This window comes from Lepidothrix coronata, unplaced genomic scaffold (genome assembly GCF_001604755.1).
Source record: "Lepidothrix coronata isolate B3197 unplaced genomic scaffold, Lepidothrix_coronata-1.0 Scaffold49, whole genome shotgun sequence".
In the NCBI taxonomy this organism is placed as follows: domain Eukaryota; kingdom Metazoa; phylum Chordata; class Aves; order Passeriformes; family Pipridae; genus Lepidothrix; species Lepidothrix coronata.
Window position 1 is genome coordinate 4249846 of NW_016690229.1, and position 25690 is coordinate 4275535.

Consider the following 25690-nt stretch of genomic DNA (forward strand, 5'->3'; position numbering starts at 1 on the left):
CCTGGAAGCAGCATCAATTTAATGCTGGTATATTTACCAAAGGGCACCTCTCTGCAGCTGTGTGACCACCCAATGTTGAACTATTGCTTGTCTCTCCCTGCCCAAGAAAAGCCAAATGTAATTTCATGGTTTTACAAAAATTGCCTCAGCCAAGACTTAGAAGGCTTATTCCTCAGGTCTCCCTTTAAGTGCTCTTTGTGAGATGACCTGGCATCTCTGGGGCACGAAAGCTGCAGAATATTGACAGGAGTTGAGAGCAGGGTAGGAGTTGGTTCTTGTTTTTGAGGGATACAGACGGACACCAGCTCTGTGCCAGTTCCCTGTGCAGAGAGAAGGGTGCTGGAGGTGTTCTACAGCCCTCCTCATCCCAGTGTCTGAGTGCTTCAACCAATGAGTGGATTTTTGTTTTCATGGTATCACTGTGACATAAGAAAGAGTTTTAATTTCATTTTGAAGTGTTATGTTCAATTTCTTTGAGGCACAGAAAAATTAAACGAGCTATTAAAGGTCACTTGGGGAGGGTTCAGGAAAATGCTGAAAAAATCCAGGTCTTCCAAGTTGCAACCTGCAGCCTTAATCACAACCCTCCTCTGTTTTGGCACAGTGGCTGTAGTCAGAATCAAAATACATTGTCCAAGACACTCTTCATATCTTTTCTTTTTAATGAAATTTATCTGTAGCTCATACCAGCTCACTGCCACTCCCTTGCATGACTGTCAGAAGCATGAAATTCATTTTCCTTATTTCTCTTTGGCTTCTTTCTGGACTTGTTTGGTCCGTAGTTTGGATCACTGAAGAGAGAGATGTAACCAGTTTCTAATGATTCTGTGATTCTAATGTTGGCATTAAATGAGAGAACCATATGAGAAGCTCATTAACTGACAGTCTTTATGAACAGGAAAGTCGATACTATCCCAGGATAGAGATACTGTTACAGCAGAGTTTCTGAGAATAATTTTGAAGTCAGCTCATAGCACCTGAATAGCTTCAATATTGCTGTGCCTGACTCAGGTGCCTTTATGGGGCTTCTTGGGGTGGGGAAATCTATCGAGTCCCTAAGTGATATATTGCTATATCAAGCATTTCAAGACTAGAAAAGAAATGCTACAGAATGCTGATCTCTTTTTGGTGGTGGTGTTCTTTTCTCACTTATCTTCTGAAAACAGCCCAGTCCTTATTTTCTGTTTGCTCCAGGCTTGCTGTCTTATTTGCCAAGGCTCAGTCTAAAAAAAAAAAAACCAAAAAAAATCCCAAAAAATGTTATGTTCATGTTATAAAATTTCCCCAAACCAGAAAATACTGTCACAGTCTTAAATATAGAGGTACTGCTTACATTCTGGATGAGCTATAAAGAATGAGGACAATTTCAAAGCACTATTTCAGATATGAAAAACATTCTTTAGGTTTAAAAGTTTTTTAAGCAAATACATCCAAGTTTTGACAAATGTCTGTGCTCAAATATCAGATAAAAACTGTTGTGATCTCTGATGCCCACACTCTGCAACTCGAAATCTAGAACAAGTATTAGGTTAATAACAGACCCTACCTTGCTATTAACCTTGTACACAGCACACTTCAAAACATGCTGTTGCCATCAGAGGTGCCCAGCTGGGGTCAGAGCCTGGCAAACCTCCTGCAAGGAGTGTTTAGGTCACTTGACTGTTTTGGTGGATGTATTTTCCTATAGGTCCCTTTCTTCAGGCAGAAGTTGCTGCATTGATATTCCATGGTGTTCCACCACGGTGGGGTTTCAGCTTGGGTGTTTTTTTCAAAACCTTTTCAAAACCATGATAGCCCAGGCTCAGTGTCTAATCCCTCAGGGGTGAAACTAATATATATATATATATATATACACATATATATCTTAGATGAATGTGGTTGCAGCATATTGCACTCAAAGCAGCTCTGATCCTGTTTAATACAGCCATCCCAATGCACAGTATTGCTGGCACCAGGCATTATTAAGAAAATCATTAAAATGATCCATCAAGATCCCCAGTCTGTGTTACCATTTTCAGTTATTTGTCTGCTGTTGGGTTGGTTTTGTTTCGGGGCTTTTTAGTGCTTGGAGCTTCTATTTCTGAGCTTCCCTGTGTATCCCTGACAACTGGCAGATCGCTTTCTGAGCTGAGATACTCAGTCAGTGGCCCTGCTCCTGGATCTGGCTGTTCAGCAACGTCCTGGCTCTCACCATGAGATGAGGTGGATAAGCAATTCTGTTTGGTTCACATGTCTTCTGTTCAGGAGGCTCTAGGGAGATGTGGCCAGGATGCTGGAAGGCTTTCAGGGTGCCTGCTGGGGTCTGCTCTGTACCGAGTGCGTCCTTTGGAAAGGTTTCCACTTCACCACTTTCACTGTCTGAATAACACAAGAAAAGGCAGCCAGGGGCAACAGTCACTGAACTATTTGGTCTCACGCTACTAAAAGGCCAAACAGAGTAGACTCCTGAAAGGCTTTCCAGCATTCTTTGATGTTATAACCTCTGTGTGATAAAAAGATCATATTCGCTTCTTTCAGGTAACTTTTAAAGCACTTCCTCATGCTTTCATAGGAAAGCTCAGCTCAGTGTTGCTGAGTGTTGTACCCACCACCTGAAGCTGTTTGCCTTTCAGAAGCTGCCACACAAAAGAGAAAATAGCTGCTAATCTGGAGCAGGTGCCATTGACACCTATGTGGGAGACTCAACACCCACCCTGGGGGAAACTGGAAAAGTTGATGGCATGTCTGGTGGTTCCAAATGGGTTAAAAGGTGTAAATTGTAACACATTAATATACTATCTTAAAGTGCAGTAGCTTAAGAGATGAGTTGTATAAGCCGTGAGATCTCACTGGTTACAGTCTCAGGTGCTGAGAGGGAAAGTGTTAAGTAGTTTCATTGCTGGTTGTTAATCAGGCTGCCAGAAGGAAGCATTAAAGGTGGATGTCAGTATAGTGGCAGTGCCGAGGATTTTTCCTGAGGTTGGCCTGTGGCCTCTAGACCTTCATTTGTCTCAGAAAACATGGTATGTGTTAGGCTGGTTTTTCAAGGTGTGTGGAACAGCTCTTCCAGACTGGAGGTGTGGGTGCTCTGGCCAGTGAGTCGGAGCAGGCACTGACTGCCAACAAAACGACTCCTGGGTAAATATTTTCCTTCTTTGAGTCAGGCAGGCTCAGTGATGCTGGCACAAATCCTCTGCTGTGTGGGGAGTTGGCACCAGAAGTCATCCTCTCCCTGCCTCCTTCTTAAAGCCCAGCTCAGTATGTGGGAGTGTGCTAAGGGGGAGAGCTGTGGGTGGTGGGATGAGGCTTTTCCTGAGTCAGAGGCATTTGTCCATGCTGGATTACAGGCAGGTTCAGGAATACAGGAATACGCAGGGTCTGACCAGCATGTCGGGGCCAGAGCATTCCCAACAATCCCTTTGCTAAGGAAGAGAGGCAGCTTGATGAACACACTGCTGTTTCCAGGGGAGTAGACTGTGCCTTGCTGGACAGAGATAGACCAGCACTGCCCCTGCTTGGGGGCTCTGTAATCACAAGTAGCTCATAAAATCCAATACACCAGAGGCTTGTGGATGGGGAACACCATGCCATGCTGGAACAAAAGCCAATATAGCCCCAGCCAAGTGGAGAAAATAAACCTGGCTGTTTAGTGCTGTAGCCCAGTTAGTTTTAAAAATTGGGTCCCCTCCCTTGTTTTCTGCTTGTCTTATCAGAAACATGAACACCTCTGGTGGTATCTGGTCCTACACAGCAAGGCTGAGATGGAGTAAAACTACATCTTTTTAGCTCAGGCAACAGCCTGTTCATTAAGATTCACAGGTCCAGGTTTTGATGTTTGCCAAGGATGCTGCAGATGTGGTGTAATGCTGCATTATGTGTAAGAAATAAAAAGGTCAAGGTATATCAAAGACTCTGCTCAACTCTGGCCCAGGGATGGAGCTCACTCACCACCACCTCTGGGGGGGCTGTGAAAGGTGCTGGCTGCTCTGGGTGTTCTGTGCAAGCTGCTTTCTTCTCAGAGCTTTGAGAATAGGGCCTTCTGCTGGGAATCTGTGTTCGGAATTAACCGTGGCTAAGTAGGGAGTATTAAGGGATAAATGCTTTAAAAGGTCTGCCTGTGGACTTTGTGTAAATGGTGGCTAGTTAAGTCTTTTTGGGAAAAATATTTCTGCTAGAGTCAAATTAATGTTTGGAGGAGTTTGTTTATTTGTTTTTAAATTGGCTTTCCTGGCTCTGGTGCAGTATTTATTAATGGTATGTTCACCATCAACTATCTGGTACCCAAAAAAGTGAACATCAAGACTTCACTACCATGAAAAGAAATTATTCTGAAAACAAATCAGAAGAACATCTCATATTCTTCTCATCAGTATTGCACAATTAAGGGAACATGAAAAAATGCATAGATGAAAAGAAGATGTGAGGAAATAGGATTTAGATTTTCTGTCTCCTTCACCAGTAGGTTCCTACTAATACATGCTACATCCTGGTACCATTATTTGCTTTACCAGACGTGATGCTAAAATTAGCTAGTCATACATTTCTCAGGAAGTGGTAATTAATTGGACAATATTTGTACAGAGCTTTGAAAATGTAGGTCCTAATTTTGCAAACCCCTTGTCCATAATGCAGATTAATATAATCACATAATTACCACATTTCTGGACTTTGTTATACACGGCTACCCAGCTCATGTGTGATGTATAATAATTGCATGTGTAAACCAGGAATAGCCATATTTCTCAAACACTCTGCATGTGCATTGGAAAATTGGGATCACAGGTAGCCCTTCATTACTAGGACGTCATTTTAAAATACTTTGTTCTTTTAAACTCTGTCTCTGAACATGATTTATTTTTGTTTAGAACCTCTCTCAGCAAGACCATGCTCTGCTCAGCTGGGATTTGAGCCGGTGCCTCTCATGCCAGACTCTGTCTTGATGGGAAGAGCCACTTGCAATAGCTGTAATTTTGTTTAGGGCACCTGTTCCTTTGTGTGTGCCAATGGAGTGGGCTGGTTCAGTGGTAGCAGTCGGTGCTGGGTCTTAAACCATTTTCACACAGACATTCTGTGGTATTTGGACTGAAAAGGGTTTTCTTCTTTTTCTTTCTAGAAAGTTGTTTGTATGCAGAGAATGCTGAGAGATCTGCCTTCTGCTTTAGCTCAGTTTGTCATAATATCTACCTAGACCAAAAGGATTTTAGCCTTAATTTAATACATTCTGTTGAATGTTTTTGCTCCCCAGACCCTGTATTAGATTGCTCCAGCATCTCACTCCTTTAGTGGTGAAGGACCTACTAATTTCCAGCCTAAATTTATTCGTGGCCAGTTTATACCCATTTGTTCTTGTGTCAACATTGTCCTTTAGTTTAAATTGCTTCTTTGCCTTCCTAGTGTTTATCCTCCTGATGTATTTATAGACAGTAATCATATCTGCTATCAGCCTTCATTTTGCTAGACTAAACAAGCCAAGCTCTTCTGAGCTCTTCTCCGGTGATGGGCTCTTCACTGCCAGCACCTGGTTGGATCCGGGTTGCTCAGCAGCGAGTAGAAGGGCTTGGATTGCTCCCAGCATCCCGATGAGCCCCCAGTGCTTGGCACAAGGATTTAGGAGTGCCATATCTGCAGTGCTGATACTGCACACAGTGAGTTTGCCGACGGCGTTTGTGTCTTGCTCGGCAGCAGGGAGCTGGTGGGCCATGGGGATAGTTCTCCTCTCCCATGTCCAATAAATCAACTTCCAGAAAAGTTTTGTTATTGGTCCCTTGCTGCATTATCCTGTATTTTGTGCTATTAAATCACATCTTGTTTCTGTCACCTAATTGTCAGGTTACCCTTCTTCCAAGCTGTCATTCCTCCTGTACAGGGCACTAATATCTTTTTAACTGAGCCCTTGACCAACTTCCTATTAACCAGCTTAACCGATTTCTTCAACTAATTCCCATCCTCTCTAGTTTAGCTGATGTATTTCTTCGAGGCACTGTATCAGATGATTGACAGAAGAGCAGACAGATTAGATCTGCCACAGTTCCTTTAATTATTCCTTCCTTCATAATTTTTCCTTCAAGAACCCTTCTTAGTTTTTAGGTCAGACTAAAAGCTCTGCACTTATCAAGATGAGGTCTTTTTTTCCTTGGCTTAAGTAGAAGCAGCACATTTACTTTGCTGTAGCACGAAGATTTGTTAGATTTATTAAAAATACTGGCCACAGGACTTCCTACAGGCTTCAGGGGGGTTTAGTCTAGACCCCCTTGGGGCAGAGTCTCATTTCCTTAGTTCCACAGCATCAGTCTCAGAGCAAACATATAGCAAATGTTAGGACCATTTTGGTTTACCTCTATGCTGTAGTTTCTGCCCTGCGCTGTTTAAAATGTCATTTTTGTAAAGAAAGAGAATGGGAGAATTATTCTGTATTACCAAAATGCCATCAAGAAAATGTCTCTCGTGCTCGGGGGCATGAGGCTGCCTTTTTTTTTTTTTTAATAGTCGTAACAATAATAATGCTATTAGGACAACAAACTAAGATGCCCCTGGAGATGATGTGACAAATTGGAAGGACATGCTGAAATTGAAATTGATTGAATAGTTCAATAAAATCAGCTTAATGCACAAAAGCAAAAAGATTAGCTACAGAAAAACAAAAAAATCAGTAATTTGTTATCTGCTGGGGCCAATCTCACTGGAGATTGAATTAGTTATAAACTGAAACTAGGTACTTGAAAGGAGCACCCTTATATATCCACAGTGCTGGAGCCTTTCGGATGGAACTGGATGTGGGTGGCAACCATGAGCCTGAAGGCTTGGCAGATCTCAGACTATTTCCATTTGGTGGACTTAGCAGTGTTGGCTTTATGGCTGGACTCAATGATCTTAAAGGTGTTTTCCACCCTAAATGTTTCTGTGGTTTCTTACGTCTGAGTTTTTTACAACATTTGTGTACCAACCAAGGCCATACTCCATGTCAGATTCCACTTTTGCTCTAAACACAGTAGTTCTGTCTTCAGCTGATGGAAATCAGTGCAACTTTGGTGATACCTCTAAGATTCCACCAACAGCTCACTTCTGGTGTGTTACCTGCTGGCTGCAGCTGCCTCTGGTATCCTGGGATGCAGGTCCCATCTCCAGCGTGTGCACTCCCATCCTGGTCCTACCTGATCACTCCATCCATTTGAGATCTGCTGTAATTCCTCACATTTTCTCACCAGGCTTGGGCTCCCTGCACTTGCTGCACAAGTGCTCTGCTCCTTTGCCATCCTTCCCCTCTTCCCATCCTTCTGCACCCACTCTTTGTGACTGGTACATTTGCACATTACTAAATTCCTGTAATTTTCCTTTTTTGTTTTGCTGTTGTATGATCTGATTGATATCATCTGGCTTTTAAACTTCTTTAATCTGGTGTTCTGGATTTATGTGGGGTTTTTTATTGGCACTGTGCTACAGAGCTCAGTGAATAGCATTTTGTTAAATAAAACAACTCTGTTGTAAACCTGAGGTCTGTGAGTACACGCACGCACATGTCATCAGTGTGTGTAATTTAATAAGCAGCAAAATGGAGAAGTAAACCAAACTTAAACGAGACTTTCTACTTCCTTGCCATCTCTTGAGAGGATTCATTTTCTAAGGGAAGTGCTGGTTGAGCAGCTGAAAGGAGCTGGAGGGGGTGGGAGTTGTGCAGGCTGGTCCCAGGATGAGTAAGAGCTGTGCAGACGGAGTGTGACCTTACCCAAGATCTGTGGTGTATTTCTCCGAGTTCAGACTGAAGTTTGCATAACACAGTCTCAGGTTTTAGAAGTGCTTTTGACACAAACAGGGCTGCCTTTGCCATGCCCTCACTGGGGGCTCAGTGGTGGGCTCACGTGGGAGCAGGACTTGGGAGACACATGGAAAAATGGTGATATGCCAGGGTAAGAAGCACTTGCTGATGGGAGCTGTTCCATCACACTCTCAGCTGATAGAAAAGAAGGAACATTTTTTTCCTGCAATTGCTGCCAAAGGACTGAGGCTTTGACAATAACCTGTGACAACCACCCTGTCAGGTCAGAAGCAGTCTGGGGTCTCTCTCACTGCAGCCAGGAACATTAGAGGTGGCTTTTCCATTTAAATGCACTGTTGAAATGAGTTTCTCATGTGGGCCTCCAGCCTGTTTTTCTAATTTTTGTGAAACCTGATTGCTGCTATTTTTTTAAATATCTTCCTCTGTTATATGGTTTAAACCTAATTTGGCTCACAAGTATTTGGCCTGTTAGGGAATACTTCCATCAACCTCCCAAGTTGTCATAAGGGAGAATAAGGAAGGAAAAGCTAAATATGAAATAGAAATTACGTTCTCTAATAAGGACATTTCAGCCTTAGCCAGTGCTTTACAAATGGAGCAATGAACAGCACCTTCTTGCATGAGGCAAAACAAGGGCTAACAATAGTTTCTCCCTCATGTTTTATTATACAAGGTAGGAAGAGATAATGAAAGTGCATTTCCATAATATATTCCAGTTGCAAGGTGCTGATGGATCCCTGAGTGTGATGCCATGTCAATTTAGCAGGTCAATTAAAAGTCCTGAAATCAAGATAAAGCTGAAATTCAGATCTCTTATTCTGGCAACTCAGAAGAATTAAAGAATTGAGCCAATTACAGCACTTTGAGAATGTTTGCATGGGAATAGAGAGACCTAATTGACCTAATTCTTGCCCTTTGAAATTCCAGAGGACATCTGACATTTTACACACACCCATAGCGAGGGCACCTGGAGGGAGCAGCCCCGAGTACCTGAGCTGTGTTCTGAGAGCAGGAGCAGTCCAGCACGTGGCTGGTCTCTTCTTGCATCAAAGTCCCTCCACTTGACTTTACAAAAAGCTTTTCCTGCACAGAGTTGTGCCTCCACTTGGTTTACACACCTTTTGGTTTTGGCTGGATCCCTCCCTGTTTCTCGGCACATCCCTTTGCCCATAATTCAAGAGAGGAGCTTTGCTTTCCTGTCTGCCTGTAAAGTGCTCGGTGAGCAAGACACACATAGAGATCAATGGTAAATTCTACAGATCCAGATGAAAATTCATTGTTAAGGACAGTTTTACAGATTAGGAGACTTTTCTCAGTGCAGACAGATATTCCCAAGTAAAGAGACATCCCAGGGAGATGTATCCACATGCAAGATCAGATGGCTTCTCCTGTTTTATTCAGGTTTATTTTCCAGTTGCATTGACGTACAGCATCTTTTAGAACTTCACTGTGTGATTTTTATGGCTGGCTCTGTGAAGCTTTTTCTTTGAAAGCCTTGTTGTAGGGGATGCTCAGGAATTTAAATAAGTTCCACTGAACTTCTGTTTGTTGCACTGAATTATTTTTTTCTTCCATACTGGACTTAAATTCTCCTTATTTACCAAGATTGTGTTAAGGATTGAAACATGGAGAACATTTTAAGTATCAAAATGCTTTGTGGGCATCAAACTGTTTGAGCAGAACAAGCTGAAAGGCCACCAGGCAATATTGATGTCAGTTTTGGGGGTATAATGTTCTTAGCAAAGTTTTCAGTGAGAACATATACACAAAACTTTTACTGGTTTCCAGAAGAGAGAGACTAATGTTGGTGAAATGCTTAAAAATTAATAAACACTTGAGTTTCAAGCAAGGAATTTCGCCCATAAGATTTTTTATTTACCCATAAAGCAGGTGATGTCCACCAATATATGCAAAAATCCTTTCTAATGTGATAGAAAATTTTATCTGCCTTTTTTTTTACCAACATTTTTTATGCAATTATCTCTTTAGAGTCTGCCTAAAGATCACACTTGTATATGGAAAATAAACCAAAGCATTTTACAGGACACGGGTTTTTTTCTCATCTTTTCCTTTTCTTTCTTTCTTTATTTTTTTTTTCCAGAAAGTTCAGCAGTATATAGTCATTGTTCAAGCCACAGATATGGAAGGAAATCTTAACTATGGTCTCTCAAACACAGCAACAGCGATCATTACGGTGACAGATGTGAATGACAACCCCCCTGAATTCACCACCAGCACTGTAAGTATCAATCCCTCGGCACGGGGACACACGGACACACAGCGTGTTTGTAATTCATGGATGTTGATACCCACTGTCTCTCTTGGCTGGTTTGGGCAGATAGGAGGAACTTTGATGGATAACTGTGGAACAAAGTCTTTCAGTGGAGGAAAAGGAGGAAAAAAGGGAAAAGGAAAAGAAGGTTGATTCATGAACCAGCAAAACTGTTGGGTGACCGATTTCTCCAAGGTACTAAAGGAGCTGAAATAACGTGGCAAACAGACCATGTCTGATTGCATGGAAGAGGATGCAGTTGTTTCTCAGCAACTGGCTGTAGACATATCAGAGTTATCAGTACTTATGAGTGAGAACCTAGCAGTAGGAGGTATTTGGGGTTTATAGCTGGGATATGATTTCAAGGAGGCAGTAAGTGCTCTAAACGGTAAAAGGTAACTGGTAAAATTTGTATTTCCCTGATAGCTCTAACAGATGTATTTGTGTGTGCTGGCAGTAAATGTGTAGACATTCTTCAGTACATCTGGTCTTAATCAGTTAAAGATTTTACTTATATTAGCACAGTTCTTTCTCTATTCTGTTCTCATGTGCTCCAGGATATTACTGGGAGGCAAGGGGAAAAAAGTAAAGAGATGCAGATGACAAATTTTTAGTGCTGTTTACTGTAAAAATCAAGGATTGAAAGGTGAAATGATGTGGTCTGGTTTATTCCAGCCTTAATAATCCATAGATGTAGAACATCTGAAATGTGCATAGTAATTTTAGAAATCACAGAGCAGTGCAGAGGTCTAGATGCTAATAAAATGAGAAATCCTTGTGCATCCCCATCTGTATTCATATGAGGGTCAACAAGGAGCACTAAATGATGTATCTTAAATGAGCACCAAATCCTTACAAATACAGAAAGTCTAACTGCATTGTGCTCAAACCACTGAGCATCCTTTGAGGAATGTTTTTATTATTTATATTATTCTGAATTTTCATTACATCTTAAAGGGTCTCTAAATATTTATTAATGTAGTACCAAAGTTTCTCCTTAGTGATACCCTTACAAACTGCAAATATGTAGCAGAGCTCAAGATCATGGAGAGCCCACTTTATACCCTCGTGGACCCAGATTAGTTCCATGCCAGCTATGGAGTCTGGTCCTTCCCTCCCATCGCCATCAGGAGCTGGGCTGCTCAGCTCCCAAGCAGTGCCAGAATTTTCTGACCAAGTGACTTGGACCTGGATTCTCAGAAGAAAGGCACTGAATTCCCCCTGAGTCACAGTAATGTGGGCACCCAGCATGTTTTCAGGTCTGGGCATCAATCTGCAGGCTGTGCTGCTGCTCCAGCAAGGGCAGGGCGGGTGTAACACCACATGTGTGCTTTCTATCCACCGTGGATACACCATGCTTTGTGCTGTAAAGTTGTGATTCAAGATCTCCTTCAGGATGATACATACAGTTATGAAGAGCCATACAAATCTGGCACAGGTCATGGGCTGTGTGGTCCTTTCTCCTGTCAGGACAGGGTTGTTCTCTCTGGAAAGCTGCCACTCATAGAGAAATTTGTATCTGTGGGGCCATGGGACCTCGCACCACAGCAGAAGAGGGGCCCACAGCTCCTTAGTGTGTGGTGGGGACCTTATTCTGCCAGGTAAATTCTTCTTTACCCTCCATTTGAGTGAAAAAGGAATGACATCTAGTGGCCACATCACTTCAGCACAGGTTGTTCAGATGACCCAGGTTGCCTGGTCCTTGTCTCCAGATGCAAGTTGGAAGGTGAGGTTTTGGGAGTAGGATGAACTGTGTCAGGGTTAGTTGCATGAGCATGAGTGCCTTCGGGAGGGCAGCATCCCTCCAGATGTGGCATATTTTAATGGCTTTCCAAAACACTTTCCAAAGCTGAATCTGCTGGAAGGTGGGATAACGGAAATTTGCTTTCAGGTGAATTCTGAGTATTTAATGTCTCGATGTGTGTTAAACCTAGAAGGAATAAAAACCATCAAGAGAATTACCCATAGAATTGTGGTAAATGGATTAGAAAATGCTGCTCTTGCTCTAAGCAGAGTTGATGTGTACCATTATTTCTCTAATTTCAATCACCGAAGAAAGAGTTTTGTAAGGGCCAAAGGGCTTTACACAGTAGCACATGGGACTTCTTTATGAAGATTTGAAAACCAAGGGTGTTTTACAATAATACTTTCTGATTCTATGGCAACAAATATCTTTGATATACTCCTGGGTATAGTCAGGATGAATTCCGTGTGAGCATGAAAGTATAATATGGTTTTTCCCTTACTGGCAGAGAGAACAGCATCAGGCTGATCAGTCTCTTTAAACCTCAGCTGAATCTCCTTGCTGTCCTCAAATAGTCTGATCTGCATTTTAACACCTCTAAAAAAGTAGCAAAAATTGCTTTCCAGGAAATCTACAGCTCCTCAGAGGGTAAGGAAGCCCATGGTCTCTTTTAAGTCTGTGGGCTGTTTGGAGAGATACCGTGTATTTTTCTTTTAAATACTTGTATTGAGATGCTGTTGTAAAAACAAAATAAGCTGAATAACTGAAAGTGTGGCTTGCTCTTGGAAAGCTGCCAGATGAGGGGAACTCAGGAACTGCATTCATCCCAGACAGATACAAAGGCCCACCCTATAGCGCTCCTAAATTACCTGTCATTCAGCCAGGGTGGTTTTAAACTTAATCGTTTCTGGATAGGAATGTAGCTCAGGAGGACACTGCACCATGCTGGTGTCACAGCTCATGTATTCAGCAGCAGGAATTAATGTTGCTGTGTAAAATTTAACAACGGGATGGGAGAGAAGAAAACAGCCACTGCAGTGGCCGAGAAAGTCAGGTCACGTCTGTAGTCGAGCACACAGTGCAGGGGGGAAGGGACTGAGTGTATGGACCCTGTGGAAGTTCAGACAGGCATAGATATGCCAAAATGACACGTCCACTGGAGTGGGTGACCTGCAGACATCCAAAATACCTAATGGGCTGTCATCAAAATGTAGTGCTAGGTGAGAAGTGGAAAAAGAGCAATAAAATCACACAGAAGATCCGTAAAGGCACAGAATGAAGATACTCCAGTAAAACTCCAAAATGCTTGGGTGCTTCTGTGAAAATGGATCGCTGTGGGTGTCACACCCTTTGGTCCATCACCTGAAAGGCTGGGGAGGGTCCTGTAAAACGGCAGGGGAAGAAGCAGCCCCACCTTCCCATACAGAGGATTCTGAAATTATATGGGAGGGAGGAAATCACAGTCTCTGGATGAAACAATTTTGAACTCAGGTCTGCTGTTAACTCCAAGTCCAGTCTCCATCAGCAGGAGTCATGGCCAGTCCTCATAGTTATGACCAGGACTTCCTGCATCAAGCTTTGAGGCTCTGGGGCACAGTGGGAGTTGAGGCACCTCCCCTAGTCCTTTCCAGCTTTGTTTTTCGTGATGATGAATGTTTTCTTGATCTGCAGTGCTACCTGCCTGAGCTGAGAAGCATCAGAGAGCAGCCAACAGTGGGGAAGTGTCTCATTAGAGATACCAGAAGAGTGACACATCCCCTGAAATGCAATAAACATTACAGGCAGCTGTTTGGGGCAATTTCAATGATTTAGTGCAGGGCTGTGACCCAGGGAATGCTCTTCTGGCCAGCTAAGGGACTTCGGCCTGCTCATTGTGTTGCGTTCTTCATGTGACATTGTTGCTTGCAAAAATAAATGGAGACAGTTCTTCCCTCTGCCAGAGAGCAGAGGTAATACCAACTCCACATCTTCCATGCCCAAGTTTTTCATGGCTTTTAGAGAGTGGTTAGCTGTGCTCATTCATTTTTGGTGGGTTTTGTATCTGGCAAATCATCAGCTGGTGTAAAATATCGACATTTTAGCTGGACTATGTTACAAAGGCTTTGCAGGAAGTTTTACTGGGAAACTGGCTTCATTGCTGTTACAAGATAAAGGTATCAGTGTGCCCTCCCTTATCCAGAGTCCCTTGTACTCATAACAGGGTCGTGTCCTCTGACATGTCTTAATTATGTGGAAATTCCCCAGCCTCCCTTCAAATATTTATCTCCTGTGTGCAAGTGAGTCGTGTTTTTTCCATATTAATATAGATCCGTAGCCTCTGGCCAGATGCTCACCTCAGATACAGGGGGCGCAATGAAATTAGTGTTGGTATTTCAGAGATTAAAAGTCAACTGAGACAGAACAATGCTGGATAGTCTCAGGTGAGGTTTTATGTGAGGTTGAAGCATCTTTTTTTGCTCACAGAAGGAATGCCTTTAATTCCAGTGAAATCTTTAACTCCTCTCAGGCAGGATGCCCCTTCCAGTCTGACCTATGATACTGTTAATAACCATCCAAGGATTTCCACTTTATCTAAGAAAATGCATAATCAGAGGGGAGGAGAAGGGAAAGAAATCCGTGCCTACACTTGACTCATACAAAGTCTATTTTTATCTTATTCAATCAGGAACAATCAGGCGCAGAGAGGAGACGCAGATGAATTTGCATGATCAGACTTCTGTGTCTGAAATGTTAATTAAAAGTTATTTTAAATTTGCCTACTGTGCAGAACTTGTTTTTATAGTAGCCCGTGTAAAGGAAATATTATTTCACAGGGCTAAAGTGCTCATGATTACTTGAGCTTGTGGATTCTTGGGAAAACCTGCCTGGCTGGCAATCAACCTCTCCTTAAAAAAAAAAAAAAAAAAAAAAAAAAAGGGGGGGTTGGAGGGGTATGATGTGGAAAGAAAGGAAAAAAAGAAACTGGGCTATTCAAGTTCTTTAAGCTCCTGAGCCTTAGGAGGTCTTATTTAAAGCTACTTTAAAATTTGCCCTTTGGCACTGCTTTGAGAATCTCCTCTTCCAAAGCTGAATCCAGAGGAGTCTGTTTTAAAGAGGCAGCTCTAGGACCGCATTCCCTTCCCCGCTGTGCTGCCTTGCTGGCTGATCCTGACACTGACTCCAGTTAGGAACAGCTGCAAAGGTTTAGGACTGGACTATCAGGCATGTGTGGGTGCTTCCCAGCTCACAGTGCCCGGGCAGTGGTGGCTCTTGCTGGCCTGGCAAAGGCCATCTGGCCAAAGACTGGCTGAACTCAAAGCAGAGTAGCTGGTACAGAGTAACCTGTATTCAGAGATGCTGTGCTGGAGCAGGAGGGGATGTGTTGCTGGGTGAGGGTACTGTGGTTACAATGTGGACTTGGCTAACCAGTGGAGGAACAAGTCCTTGTTGCAAGTACATCAGGAAAAGCAGTTCTAGGCACTTTTTAACTGGCCAATTTAATTATTATTGTCAGCCCAGACCCATCTCTGGCTGCAGCAGTGACATCAAGGTTGTAACCTGGCTCGTGCTGGGCTGGATCAGGCAGCAATGGAATCTGCAGTGGAGAGCTCAGCACTTCCTGAACAAAAGTACCCAGAAAAAATGCAAGTTAAAAGGACTTTTTAGTTTTGGCACCACACTGCCAAAAATGTCTGACCTTTGTCTGTGCAGGTATCCTGGTTCCTCTGAGTACAATGGGAGATGCTAATGAGCCCACTCTGAGAAGTGCTTTGGAATTGGAGAGGGAAGCATACTCTTAGAGCTTCACTGCCATGCTGGTCTTGTTCTTTACCAGAAATAGTTCTTCCTTCTTCCATTTTAATGTTTTCTTCCCATTTTCTCTCCCCTCTCCACCCTGATTTACTAATGTGCATCATTTTGTGAAGCAAAACAAGCCAAGATCCTCCAAACCCTTTTACTTTACAGCTTCCCATTCCCTGGTTATCTTGCTAACCCTGCTGTGCTCCACGGTCTGCTCAGTTTCCTTTCTTCTGACCCAATTTGGATATAGTAATCCAGTTTCAATGCCTTGAGCTAGAGCACTAGTATTTCCTTTTTCACAGCCGTGGTGTAGAGCTCCCTTTGCCTCCTGCTCTGTGAACTTGCCAAAACTGTGGAAAAGCAAACAAGCATAATCCAAAACTGTATTCCTTGTTCTGTGTGTGTTTGTTCTTATGCTCAGTGTTTATTTGAGGACAGAGCATGGCTGTGCATCGACCTATGATGCAGCACTGCTCAGAGCTGTAGAAATAGCTGATGTGAACTGTAAAAGTGTGGGGTTTTTTGCAAGTGGCAAAGCTTGGGATGAATGCTTTACCTGGGCTCCAGCCCCCTGAGTCAAATCCTGCTGAGCTCTGTTCTTGACAGAGTTCCAAAATAGCAAAGTAGCAGGAAAAACCCTCAGCTTTTCCTTCAGGCTGAAAGATTGTAACTTCCAAATTACTGTGATGAAAAGATGTAAATACATCTGCTGTGAGGAAATGTTTAATGGTCGCAGGAAACCAAAATCAGAATCCGTGTCAGCTGCCTTGGGGTTTCCTAAACACATTTATAGGCAGAGGTATCCAGAAGCATTGGGCACATGTGAGTGTTATGAGACATCCCTTTTACATGCATGCTCATGTTTTACAAATTAATCTTACACTGTGAAGGGAGAACCCAGCAGGAACGGGATGTCAGTGGGATTTCCTACAGACAGAAAATTGGACCAGGATGCCTGCCAAGGAAGGGCTTCCTAAAAAGAGACCTCACCAGACTGATCCAGGAAAAACTAGTGAAAGTGGGTAGCTAGCTATCTGGCAGGACCTTGGCACGTGTCTGTCTGCCTCCTTCCCATTCCTAGACCCTGGAAAAGATCAAGGGCTTAAATCTTGAGCACTGTGTAGCTGATTTGCCGGTGTATAGTCTAAAGTTGCGTATGGACTTGCCCATTCAGATCTCATGGTCCCCACCACTACACCTGTGCCATTCAGAAAGTCTATAATGACATTTGAACGTAGCTTAGCCTGGATCCTACAGTATTTTTAAATCATCAAAACTGTGCCTGTGGCATAATTTAGCAGCAGTTGTCACAAGAGGCAGAAATCAAGTTGATTGCACAGGTCAGAGCTGGCAAGGGGAAAGACCGAATACGACGGTAAGAGGATGTACAGGACTGCATTGTTTAACAGCTGAAGACAAACCAGGAGTTCTGTACAGTCCTGCAGACAGGCATTATTGTTAAAAATCAATTGTGCTTTCATGGAAAATCCCAGATGACTGTGTTCACTTACAGTTTTCCAATCAAAACGAGGCTCAGCCAAACTGCCCAGCAAAGCTTGGGCTGTTACAGAGCTGTCATCATCTAACTGAAATAAATTATTGTCTTCAAGTGAATTGAATATGTCCAGTAGCATTTGGGTACATGAGCATCTACCTAATTCTGTATGCATTTCCATTAAATATATAGTTGGTGAAGTCTTAAAAACTACAAATCAGTCTAGTTTTCCTAAATAAGAGCCCAGTGTTTCTAAATTGAAATGGGCTTTCTGCCTCTCGTTGCAGGTCCTGATGAAAACCTTTGCCATGAACAATGAATTAGATTAAGGATGTTAGGTCAAGAGGTAGCAGTAACAAACAGCACAAGCAGAAACAATATTCATTCTTCCCATCCTTTCTCAGCCTTGTGCAGGACTCACTGCAATAATTCCAGGGGCTTTGCCACTGCAGATATGCAGGTTAACTGTGGTTAGAAAAGTATGTAGGTCCTGGTAGAAATTATTTGCATCTTGACCTGCCTTTCGAGTCAAACTGACCTTTGGAGATGGATCCTACCTCCGTGCAAAGCCTGTCCAATGGAGCTTAGGAAGTGTGATGTCTACACAGTTTAATGCTGTTAAAGAATGAGGATGATCCCCAGCTCAGAGTGCAGATTCCCTGTGAGCTTTCCCAGGCACAGCATCTTCAGGTGCCTGAAGGTCTCTTTCAGTGCAGTGCTATGGAACACAAGACACACTTTGTACTCTCTTGTGGATACTCAACTTTTGTGCTTTATTTTATCACCTCTTTCATCTGAAATGAAAGATATTTCTCGCTTTATGAGAAAACAATAATTTCTCATGTCTTAATGAAAAAAGCATCAGCCTCTTCTGTGATGTCTGTTATGCCTTTACACCAGTGTAAGATATGACAGAAAGGATGAAATACCTTTGAGACTGCTTAGTGTAGTCTGCAAAATGGATAGAGATACAGAGATGTATATGTATAAATACACAAATATAGATGTGCATATAGCTGGATCCAAAGCATAGACAGATGCTGATGTAAGGCAAACAGTCATCAATCATATCCAAGTCTCTACTTCCAGATAAATTGTGGTTTATATGAATTATTCCATTACATTGTGTGGGTACACATGCATTGATATAAAAAAATGTCATCTCCTTGATAGAAGTCTCTTCTTAATAGACCCTATTAATCAAACCCTAAATTTGCAGTGGCTTTTGTTTTGTTTATTTCCTTTCAGCACATTCATTTTCAAATTATCACCAAATTAATCATGTACAGTTCTTTAAACTGGCTGCCACATGGTAAAGCAGTTCTGGTTCCTCTCCATTACACTGAGCATTAGTTATTAAGGCACAGTTCAAGGCTCTGTTTAGCCTGATTCTGTCCTGAACCTAATTGGAATCAGCTAGATTCTTCCTTGTAAATGGGTCAGTCACACAGAAAAAGCATCAAATGTAATCTTGAGATTGCAAAAAAAAAGCAGATAAAAAGAAAAAAAAAGATAATTTTATTTCTCTTCATTGATACCTGCCTGGTGGTTAAAAGAAGGATTAAAATGAGGTCATTAAACCTTCCTTGGAGACAAAACCCAGACCTCGGTGGTAATATGATTAATCAAATATAAAAGTGAAGCTATTCTGAATGAATAACTCATTTTTATAAAATATCTAATTACTGAAATGTCGTCTGCTGCAGAATAAGAAGGGGGGGAAATTAATTGCAATAACAATTCAAGAAGATAAAGTTTTTCTGAATTAGGTCTACACAAGAAGCTAAATTGAGTTGATTAAGTAATTTTGGTTTCAGGAACACCCTTGATGGAAGTTAGTAGTAATGAATTTTTCAGACCTCAGAGTTTAAAATTGCCGAAGACCAGTGATTAAAAAAAAAAAATGGGAACGATAGTTTCATTACGGATTTCAATTTTCTGTCACAAAAAAAGAAAGAGGGAGAGATATAAAAAAAAAATACTCTATTTGCCTCCTTCAGATTGGACACATGTACTACTTGGTGTAAAATCAAGAATGATTCAACCTGCCCTCGATGCCGGGGAGAGCAATCTCAGCCAGAGCTGCAGCTCCACACGGGAGGCAGAGCCCACAGTGCTGCTCATGTCCTTGATATCCAGGAGTAACAGCACAGCCTCTGTACCCATGTACTTCATGCATCTGTGCACCTCCAGCATACACGGTGCTCTGCTGTCCTTACAGAGCGTTCAGGAGCTGTCATTCACAGGGCTGAGCAGCACATGCACATCCATCAGCAGCATTGTGGTGATATGTAACAGCTCCTTTCGACATTTGGGTTTCTAACCTGCTGCTTTGTGCAGTCAGGTTAATATTATCTAAGCACAGACAATGTGCCTGTGTACCAATGTACCCTGGCACGGCCACCCCTGGCCCGTGGGGAACCACAGCACCCATCAGCCATCACTTGTGTCCCATTTGTCAGGGACTGGCTCATTTGCAGCATTTGGCAGTGCTGCCTTCTGATGCGATGTCTCATTTAGCAGGGACTTCTCTCCTCCTTCTCCTTCCCTGTTTAATCTGTACAGGATATCTGGAGGGGGAAACTGGAGACCACACCCCTACCCTGTGCTTCCCATAGTGCTGTGGAAGAATTGTCCAGTGAGAGGGGGGTCCCCGGGGAGGTGTGATACGTGTGTGACATAGACTGGTGTCACTGACAGAATCTCTGTAGTCAAAGGAAATGTCATCAGAGAACCCTCACTCTGTGATGTGCTCCAATGGAAATCGCTGTGGTCTCCACCACCAGATGTGTGTGTGTGGATCAGACACTGTTCCCATCATCTCTGGGGTGTCAGTCAAGCTAAAATTTCAAGGAGAAATCAGACACTGATGCTCCTGTATCACATATCTACCCATACCATGTTTCTTGTCCGACATTTATCTATCCACCTGTAGCATTTTTCTCAAATTTTGTTGGTTTCTTCTAGATTTTCTGCTTTTGGATATTTGTTAGATATCCAGATCCTCCTCCTGAATGTAGACATCTAGGAGGTCTCTGGTTAGGCTGCACATCCACACAGCTCTGACAGGTCCATCTCCACATCTGCCAGATGTCCCAGGCAAATACCCATTTGTGGTGGATTATTTCATTATCTTAAAAATACACACCATCTCAGGCACTGATGCAAGGCTGAGAAATTTAAATACATTCTGTAACTCCTCTATTGTAAAGCACTGGAATAAATCCCCTCCTCAGGTTGGTTAACTTCCTTGGGTAGGCAGGGTTTTAATTCTTCAGTATTTTGTTGCCTTAAAAAAACAGTTGCTTCTGAGGGATGTCATTTTAAGAGGATATATATCTGGAATTTCATTAAGCACATTTCACTTATGAAATCTTTAGTGACATGCTGGGGGGGAAAGAAAAAGGAGATTTAGCAAAGTATTTGGTAGTGCTGTGAGTTCTCTCTTATCAAATATTTCTAACTGTCCAGGATGTCTTAACACTTCCCAGTTGTAGAAGAAAGGGTCAGAATGCAGACAACAGCCAGAGTTAAAATCAGAGAGAATGGCTGAAAGGTTTCACATAGTTTTCTTGAACATGGAAGAGTTTTTCATACTGTTCAGCTTAGTGCAATAACAAGTTTTAATTGCTAAAAAATAACAGAGAAGAAATAATGTTGTTTTCTTGCCTAAACTTACACGTATATAATGACCATCTTTTCATTGACCAATATCCTCCCATTTCTCACTACATCTTTCTGCTCCATTCCACAGGAAATGTTGTAAACAGAATTTCATTAAGAAGTTTCTTTTTCATGGCAAGTCTGATGAATTACACAGCATTTAATATAGTCTTTTGGGTGCTCTGAGTTACTATAAACAGGCAAGCAGGCATTTCTCTGGAATGCCAGATTCTCAACTCGTTGAAGGTGTCCCTGCTCATGGCAGAGGGTTGGACGAGGTGACCTTTAAACCATTCTGTGATTCTGAGATTTTAGGGACTCCACCCCTTCCCATAGAAACCCTGGCAAACAGATCTCCTGTGGGTGGAAGCTCTCACACCACTGGCAGGCGTTGCTGTTACATTTTAAGCATCAGTAGGGACATAAAAAATTGTTCATTGTGGCACCAGCACAGAAGATCATGTCTTTAAATCACAGAATAAACCACACTTTTAGAATAGAATATCTGCTTCAGTAGCTTTCTCCTACAAGGATGCTTGTCCAGTCAGGAACCCTGTTTATGGCCAGACTTGTGGGTTTTCCAGTGCCTGATTGTGGAATTCCAATTTACTCACTTAAAAAAAAAAATCCCCCTTTGTGCTAATTCTTATCTGGAAACAGCAGAGATTCCACTTGCAGTGCAGAGGAGGTCTGAGGAGGAGTCATTGTGCAGACAGACTGAGAAGGAAACTTGTTAATGATCTCCATACTAGAATTATAGTGTACATAAAAATTCCTTTTCAGTACTCTTAAAATTCTCCCCTTCCCAAATACCTGTCTTCAGATCCCAGTGGTACATGAGCAGCTTTTATATGCCTTAAAATCTGAAAAAATTAAATTAAAAACTCATTATGAGGAATGGGCAGTTAATAAGAAAATCCTAAACCAGACTTATCAGCTTAAGGCCCTTCTTTATGAAACTTTATTACAGGTACCTGAACTGAAACATCCTCTTCTCTACACATTTCACCAAGAAATACAAAGCCAGGCCTGTGGAGCATGTTTTACTCGCTTAGGAGCTGAGCTCTGTCTCACAGTCTTTGTTGCTCTGGTTTACATGTAAATCAGGAGAAATGTGTTTTCCAAGTTTTGTTTAAAACAGAGCGGTTCTTTGCTACTTTGCAGTTTGAAGAAAGGAAATGTGAGGCCTGATATGGCAACAAATGAATGAATTTCATCCCCTTGTGAGGAAGATGGTTATTTTAGAGAGTAAGGGTGAGGGGGACAGCCTCTGCATTGGAAAGCTCTCCCTGCCGTGCTGACTGATGCACAGGGTGCTGGCAGTGCCTTGGCAGTTCGAGGTCAGTGTATCCAAACTGGTGTTGACCTTTGAGGTGGTGGAGCTTCCCGGCTGGTTGTTCTTTTGGTCTGCTTTTCCCCAGCCACACAAAACTGTTCAGCTGGCGAAGAGTTGTGCTGGTGATCCAGCTCTGCCAACCAGTTCTCTGCCAACCTTCCCATCCAGGAGCTTTTCCATCTCGGGAGCTCAGTGAGGATCACAGGGCTATGTGACAATGCACTGGGGAGATCAATAGACTAAGCCAGGCTGACCTAATGGATTTATCAAGTAACACATGAATTAATGATGTTCTGAGGATCCTGCCCCAGCACAGAGCACAGCTCCAGCCCATTCTGCAACTGCCTCAGAAGACAGGCAAGTCACTTTAGCCTTTGCATCTGCAGCTGAAGGGAAGCATAGGGCTGTCAACCACTGTAAAGCCATGATGTATCGGTGCAAAAATGTTCTATTATATAAATGTATGTATATAAGGGCTTTTTTAAGAATGAGGCTTTGTAGGCAGTTCCAGCTGCTTTAAAATCTATGTCTCTATTTAAAAGAGAGCATTACTAATTACACCTGACAATCAAATAGTCTGCAGAAAAGTATCAGCCACCTTTTCCTGCTGTTCATTCCGTAGGCAAGAAACAAAGGTATGTTAGACAAGAGAGCAAATGAAATGTTCAAAGGATCCTTGTCTAAAACTGGAAAATAAAAGGCTGTGCTATCAGATCAGAATTTTAACGTATACTGTTTCCACTGGCTCCTGACATAAAATCTTTCATTGTTGAGTATAACCACTGTTAAAGGTCACTGTTGCAAAGGCTACATCATTTAGATGAGATGAGATCCCATTTTGGATAAATTCACAATTTTAGTTCCTAACAAGGAGATAGTATCAGGATTTGAATGTACAAGACTGTCGGTTTACGGATTAAAGGCTTTTGTGTTCTGGAAACCACACTATGGCAGATTTCACAAGTTTCAGTGAGATGTGCAAGTCCCCAAAGTCAAGTAGGTTGATTAAACTGGTTCTTTATAGCCTTTGAAATACAGATAAAGTACAACTCTCCTACACAGGGTTAATGTGGAATTTTTTTTTCTTGACAAGGCTATATGCCTTCCCAAGGACATAATTTTAATCTCTTTTTAAACCTTTCATATGAACATTGTAAAAAGCTTCTTTGTGGTGTAATGCATTTTTATAAAATATCTAAATTTCTATGCAAACTTTGAACCTCGTTTCTTAAGATATATTTATCTGGAAGTGGTTATCTTGCAGCAGAATGGTGTCTTGTGTCATCATTTTGGTGGCATCTTTTCATACTGTCACAAGAATGTAACATCTGATAATGAAAAAAAAAATCAGTGCTCATTGTCAGACATGCAAACTTCTTTTTTTTTTTTTTTTTAATATCCTTTTACTATTATGTGCTCTGAACTCCTGGCAAGTACTCCAAGAGTCTTTGAACCAAGGTGAAACCTGCACGTTCCTTCCACACACCGGAGTCTGAAGTGAGAGGGTTTTCTTTTGCTGCTTCTGAAAGAGAGGGTATTACTTTATTCTCCTCTGTTCCTGCTTTGTCTTCATATTCAAAGAGTAAAACTTGTATATTAATCCAAAATCAGTCATCACTTGAGGTTTTGAAAAAGACACAGCAGTAAAGGCAAAGCATAAAGCCAGTGGCTGTCACCTGCGTCAGGAACACGATGGAGGGTGGCTGTGCTCCATCATGAAATCAGCTTCAGAAGTGCCAAATTTCAGGCTTGCTGTTGTTGGTCAGACTCACCCAGCAGCAGCAAAACCAGCAAGAACATCACTCAGGGTTCCTGTACAAGCTTCCTGTGAGCGAGTGGATGCCCTGGTCCCACCACACCATGCACAGAGCAGAGAGGGCTCCTTTGCAGGCAGGCAAGGTGTTTTAGTAACACAAACTGCTGAATACAAAGGCAGAACTTCCAAAGCATCCTTTAAAAGCTGGTGAGCTTGTTGTCCTCCGCTTCCCTTGGCTTGGCTGGGCGAGGCTGGCTCCTGCCCCACTGCCATGAGCCGGTGCCCGCAGCCCGAGCAGCTCCTTTCTGAATGAGCACTGTGACAGCTGGGCCTTGTACCAGCAGAGCAAAGCTGTGAGCTGGCAAGAGCACCTTGGGCTTTGTAGATCACGTTTTGGGAAGTGTTTGCCACATGGCATATAACTAGTCTGAAGTATGAATGCGTACATGGTTGGACCATGGAGTAGATCCAAGTGGACGTGAAACTGAAGCAGGGATGCTGCAGTGCAGGGGATGTTGTGGCCATGAGCCTGAAAAAACAGCAGGAAAGAAGCTCACAGAGGGGCTGTTGGCTGGTGTAGTGCAGAGCAGCCTCAAAAAGGACTGAGGACATCGGTGGTCGTCACTCAAGACCTCACCAGAGTGAGTAGTCATTTAATAAAACAAAAAATGAGCATCTCAAAACCTGATTTGCAAAATAAGGTTGACTTCCCGGAGGTTTAGTGGAGATTTGAGAGAGCTTTTGGTCTCTGCTGCACACTGGCAACAGTGGAGGGGGAACCTGGCAGTCCCTGTTCGACTGTCACAGCAGCTCAGAGCCGAGTCTGACCCACACGGTGCAGAGGGGCTGGGATAACTTGCAGCCCCAGCACATGATCCGTACAGCGAACAATATTGGAAATTAAAGGTCAGAGAATTGATAGTAAGGCTTAAGAAAACAGCAATTAGGCTGCTAGGAAGAAAAGCTAAATTACCAGTAGTAGGAGTAGTGGGGGGGGGATTATTGATCTAAATATCAAGTTGGCAGATACACAGAGTACAATCTAGAGGTTTTTTACACCTCTGGGCTTATTCAACCCCCACAGTAAAAAATGCAGGCCTATAAAGATGGAATAAGAAGCAATCAATTAGGATGGCATTTGCTTATTTCCGTGCTGCGGCTGGGCAGGCACATCACAATTAATGATTTATTAGGAGATTTTCATCACTTTTTTTTTCCCATTTTACACAGATTGCTGCAACCAGACCGCAGTTGTTTATTAATTTGCCTTCTATTCAAGCATCTTTGTTAAATATCATGCGGAAAAGGTAAACCCTTGGCTGAGGTGCCAGCAGGGGGTTGGGTGGATGCCCTGAAGTGTGAGGAGCTGTGGGTTGTATTCAGGCTGGGTGCTGCTCCCACAGTCTGTGGGGGCAAGTGCAGCCCTCTGAGTGCTGGGAGCAGAAACTGGGGAGTGATGGGACTCCCCACCACCACGTGCACACGTGCACTCCTTCACTCTCATTTCGGTTCCTCTCAGCCTAAGGGACCCAGAGAGAAGATTCAGCACTTTGCAGCAGTCAGAGCTGTCAGGGGAAGGGCTCAAAGTGTAATAAGACGACTGAGATGCCCTTATTCTTCTGTGTTAATCCATAGCTATAGGTCATGAAACACTTTTTTCCAGGCAATTCTGCCTTCATAAACTGCTGCTGCCTGGAACAAATGTTGCGTCATCATTAGCAAATTTTGGAGACGACAGAAAGATCTTTTCTGCAGACATTCATGTGAGCAAGTCTTTGCTTTCACAGCTTTTCAGGAAAACCAGCTAGGAAGAAAAAAAAAAAAGTAAGAACAATGAAAAAAAGGAATTCCCTTTAGAAGGAAACCTGAATAATAATCTTTATATTCATCT

General features: G+C 42.6%; 1 protein-coding gene across 1 annotated transcript in view; it reads left to right on the plus strand.

Annotated features, from left to right (window-relative positions):
- The window catches only part of CDH4 (cadherin 4), a 426603-nt gene that overhangs the window by 374719 nt on the left and 26194 nt on the right, over positions 1-25690 (plus strand). The window contains exon 8 of the mRNA XM_017815353.1: positions 9855-9992. Coding sequence (XP_017670842.1) covers positions 9855-9992 — 138 coding nt within the window. The remainder of the gene's footprint in view (positions 1-9854; positions 9993-25690) is intronic.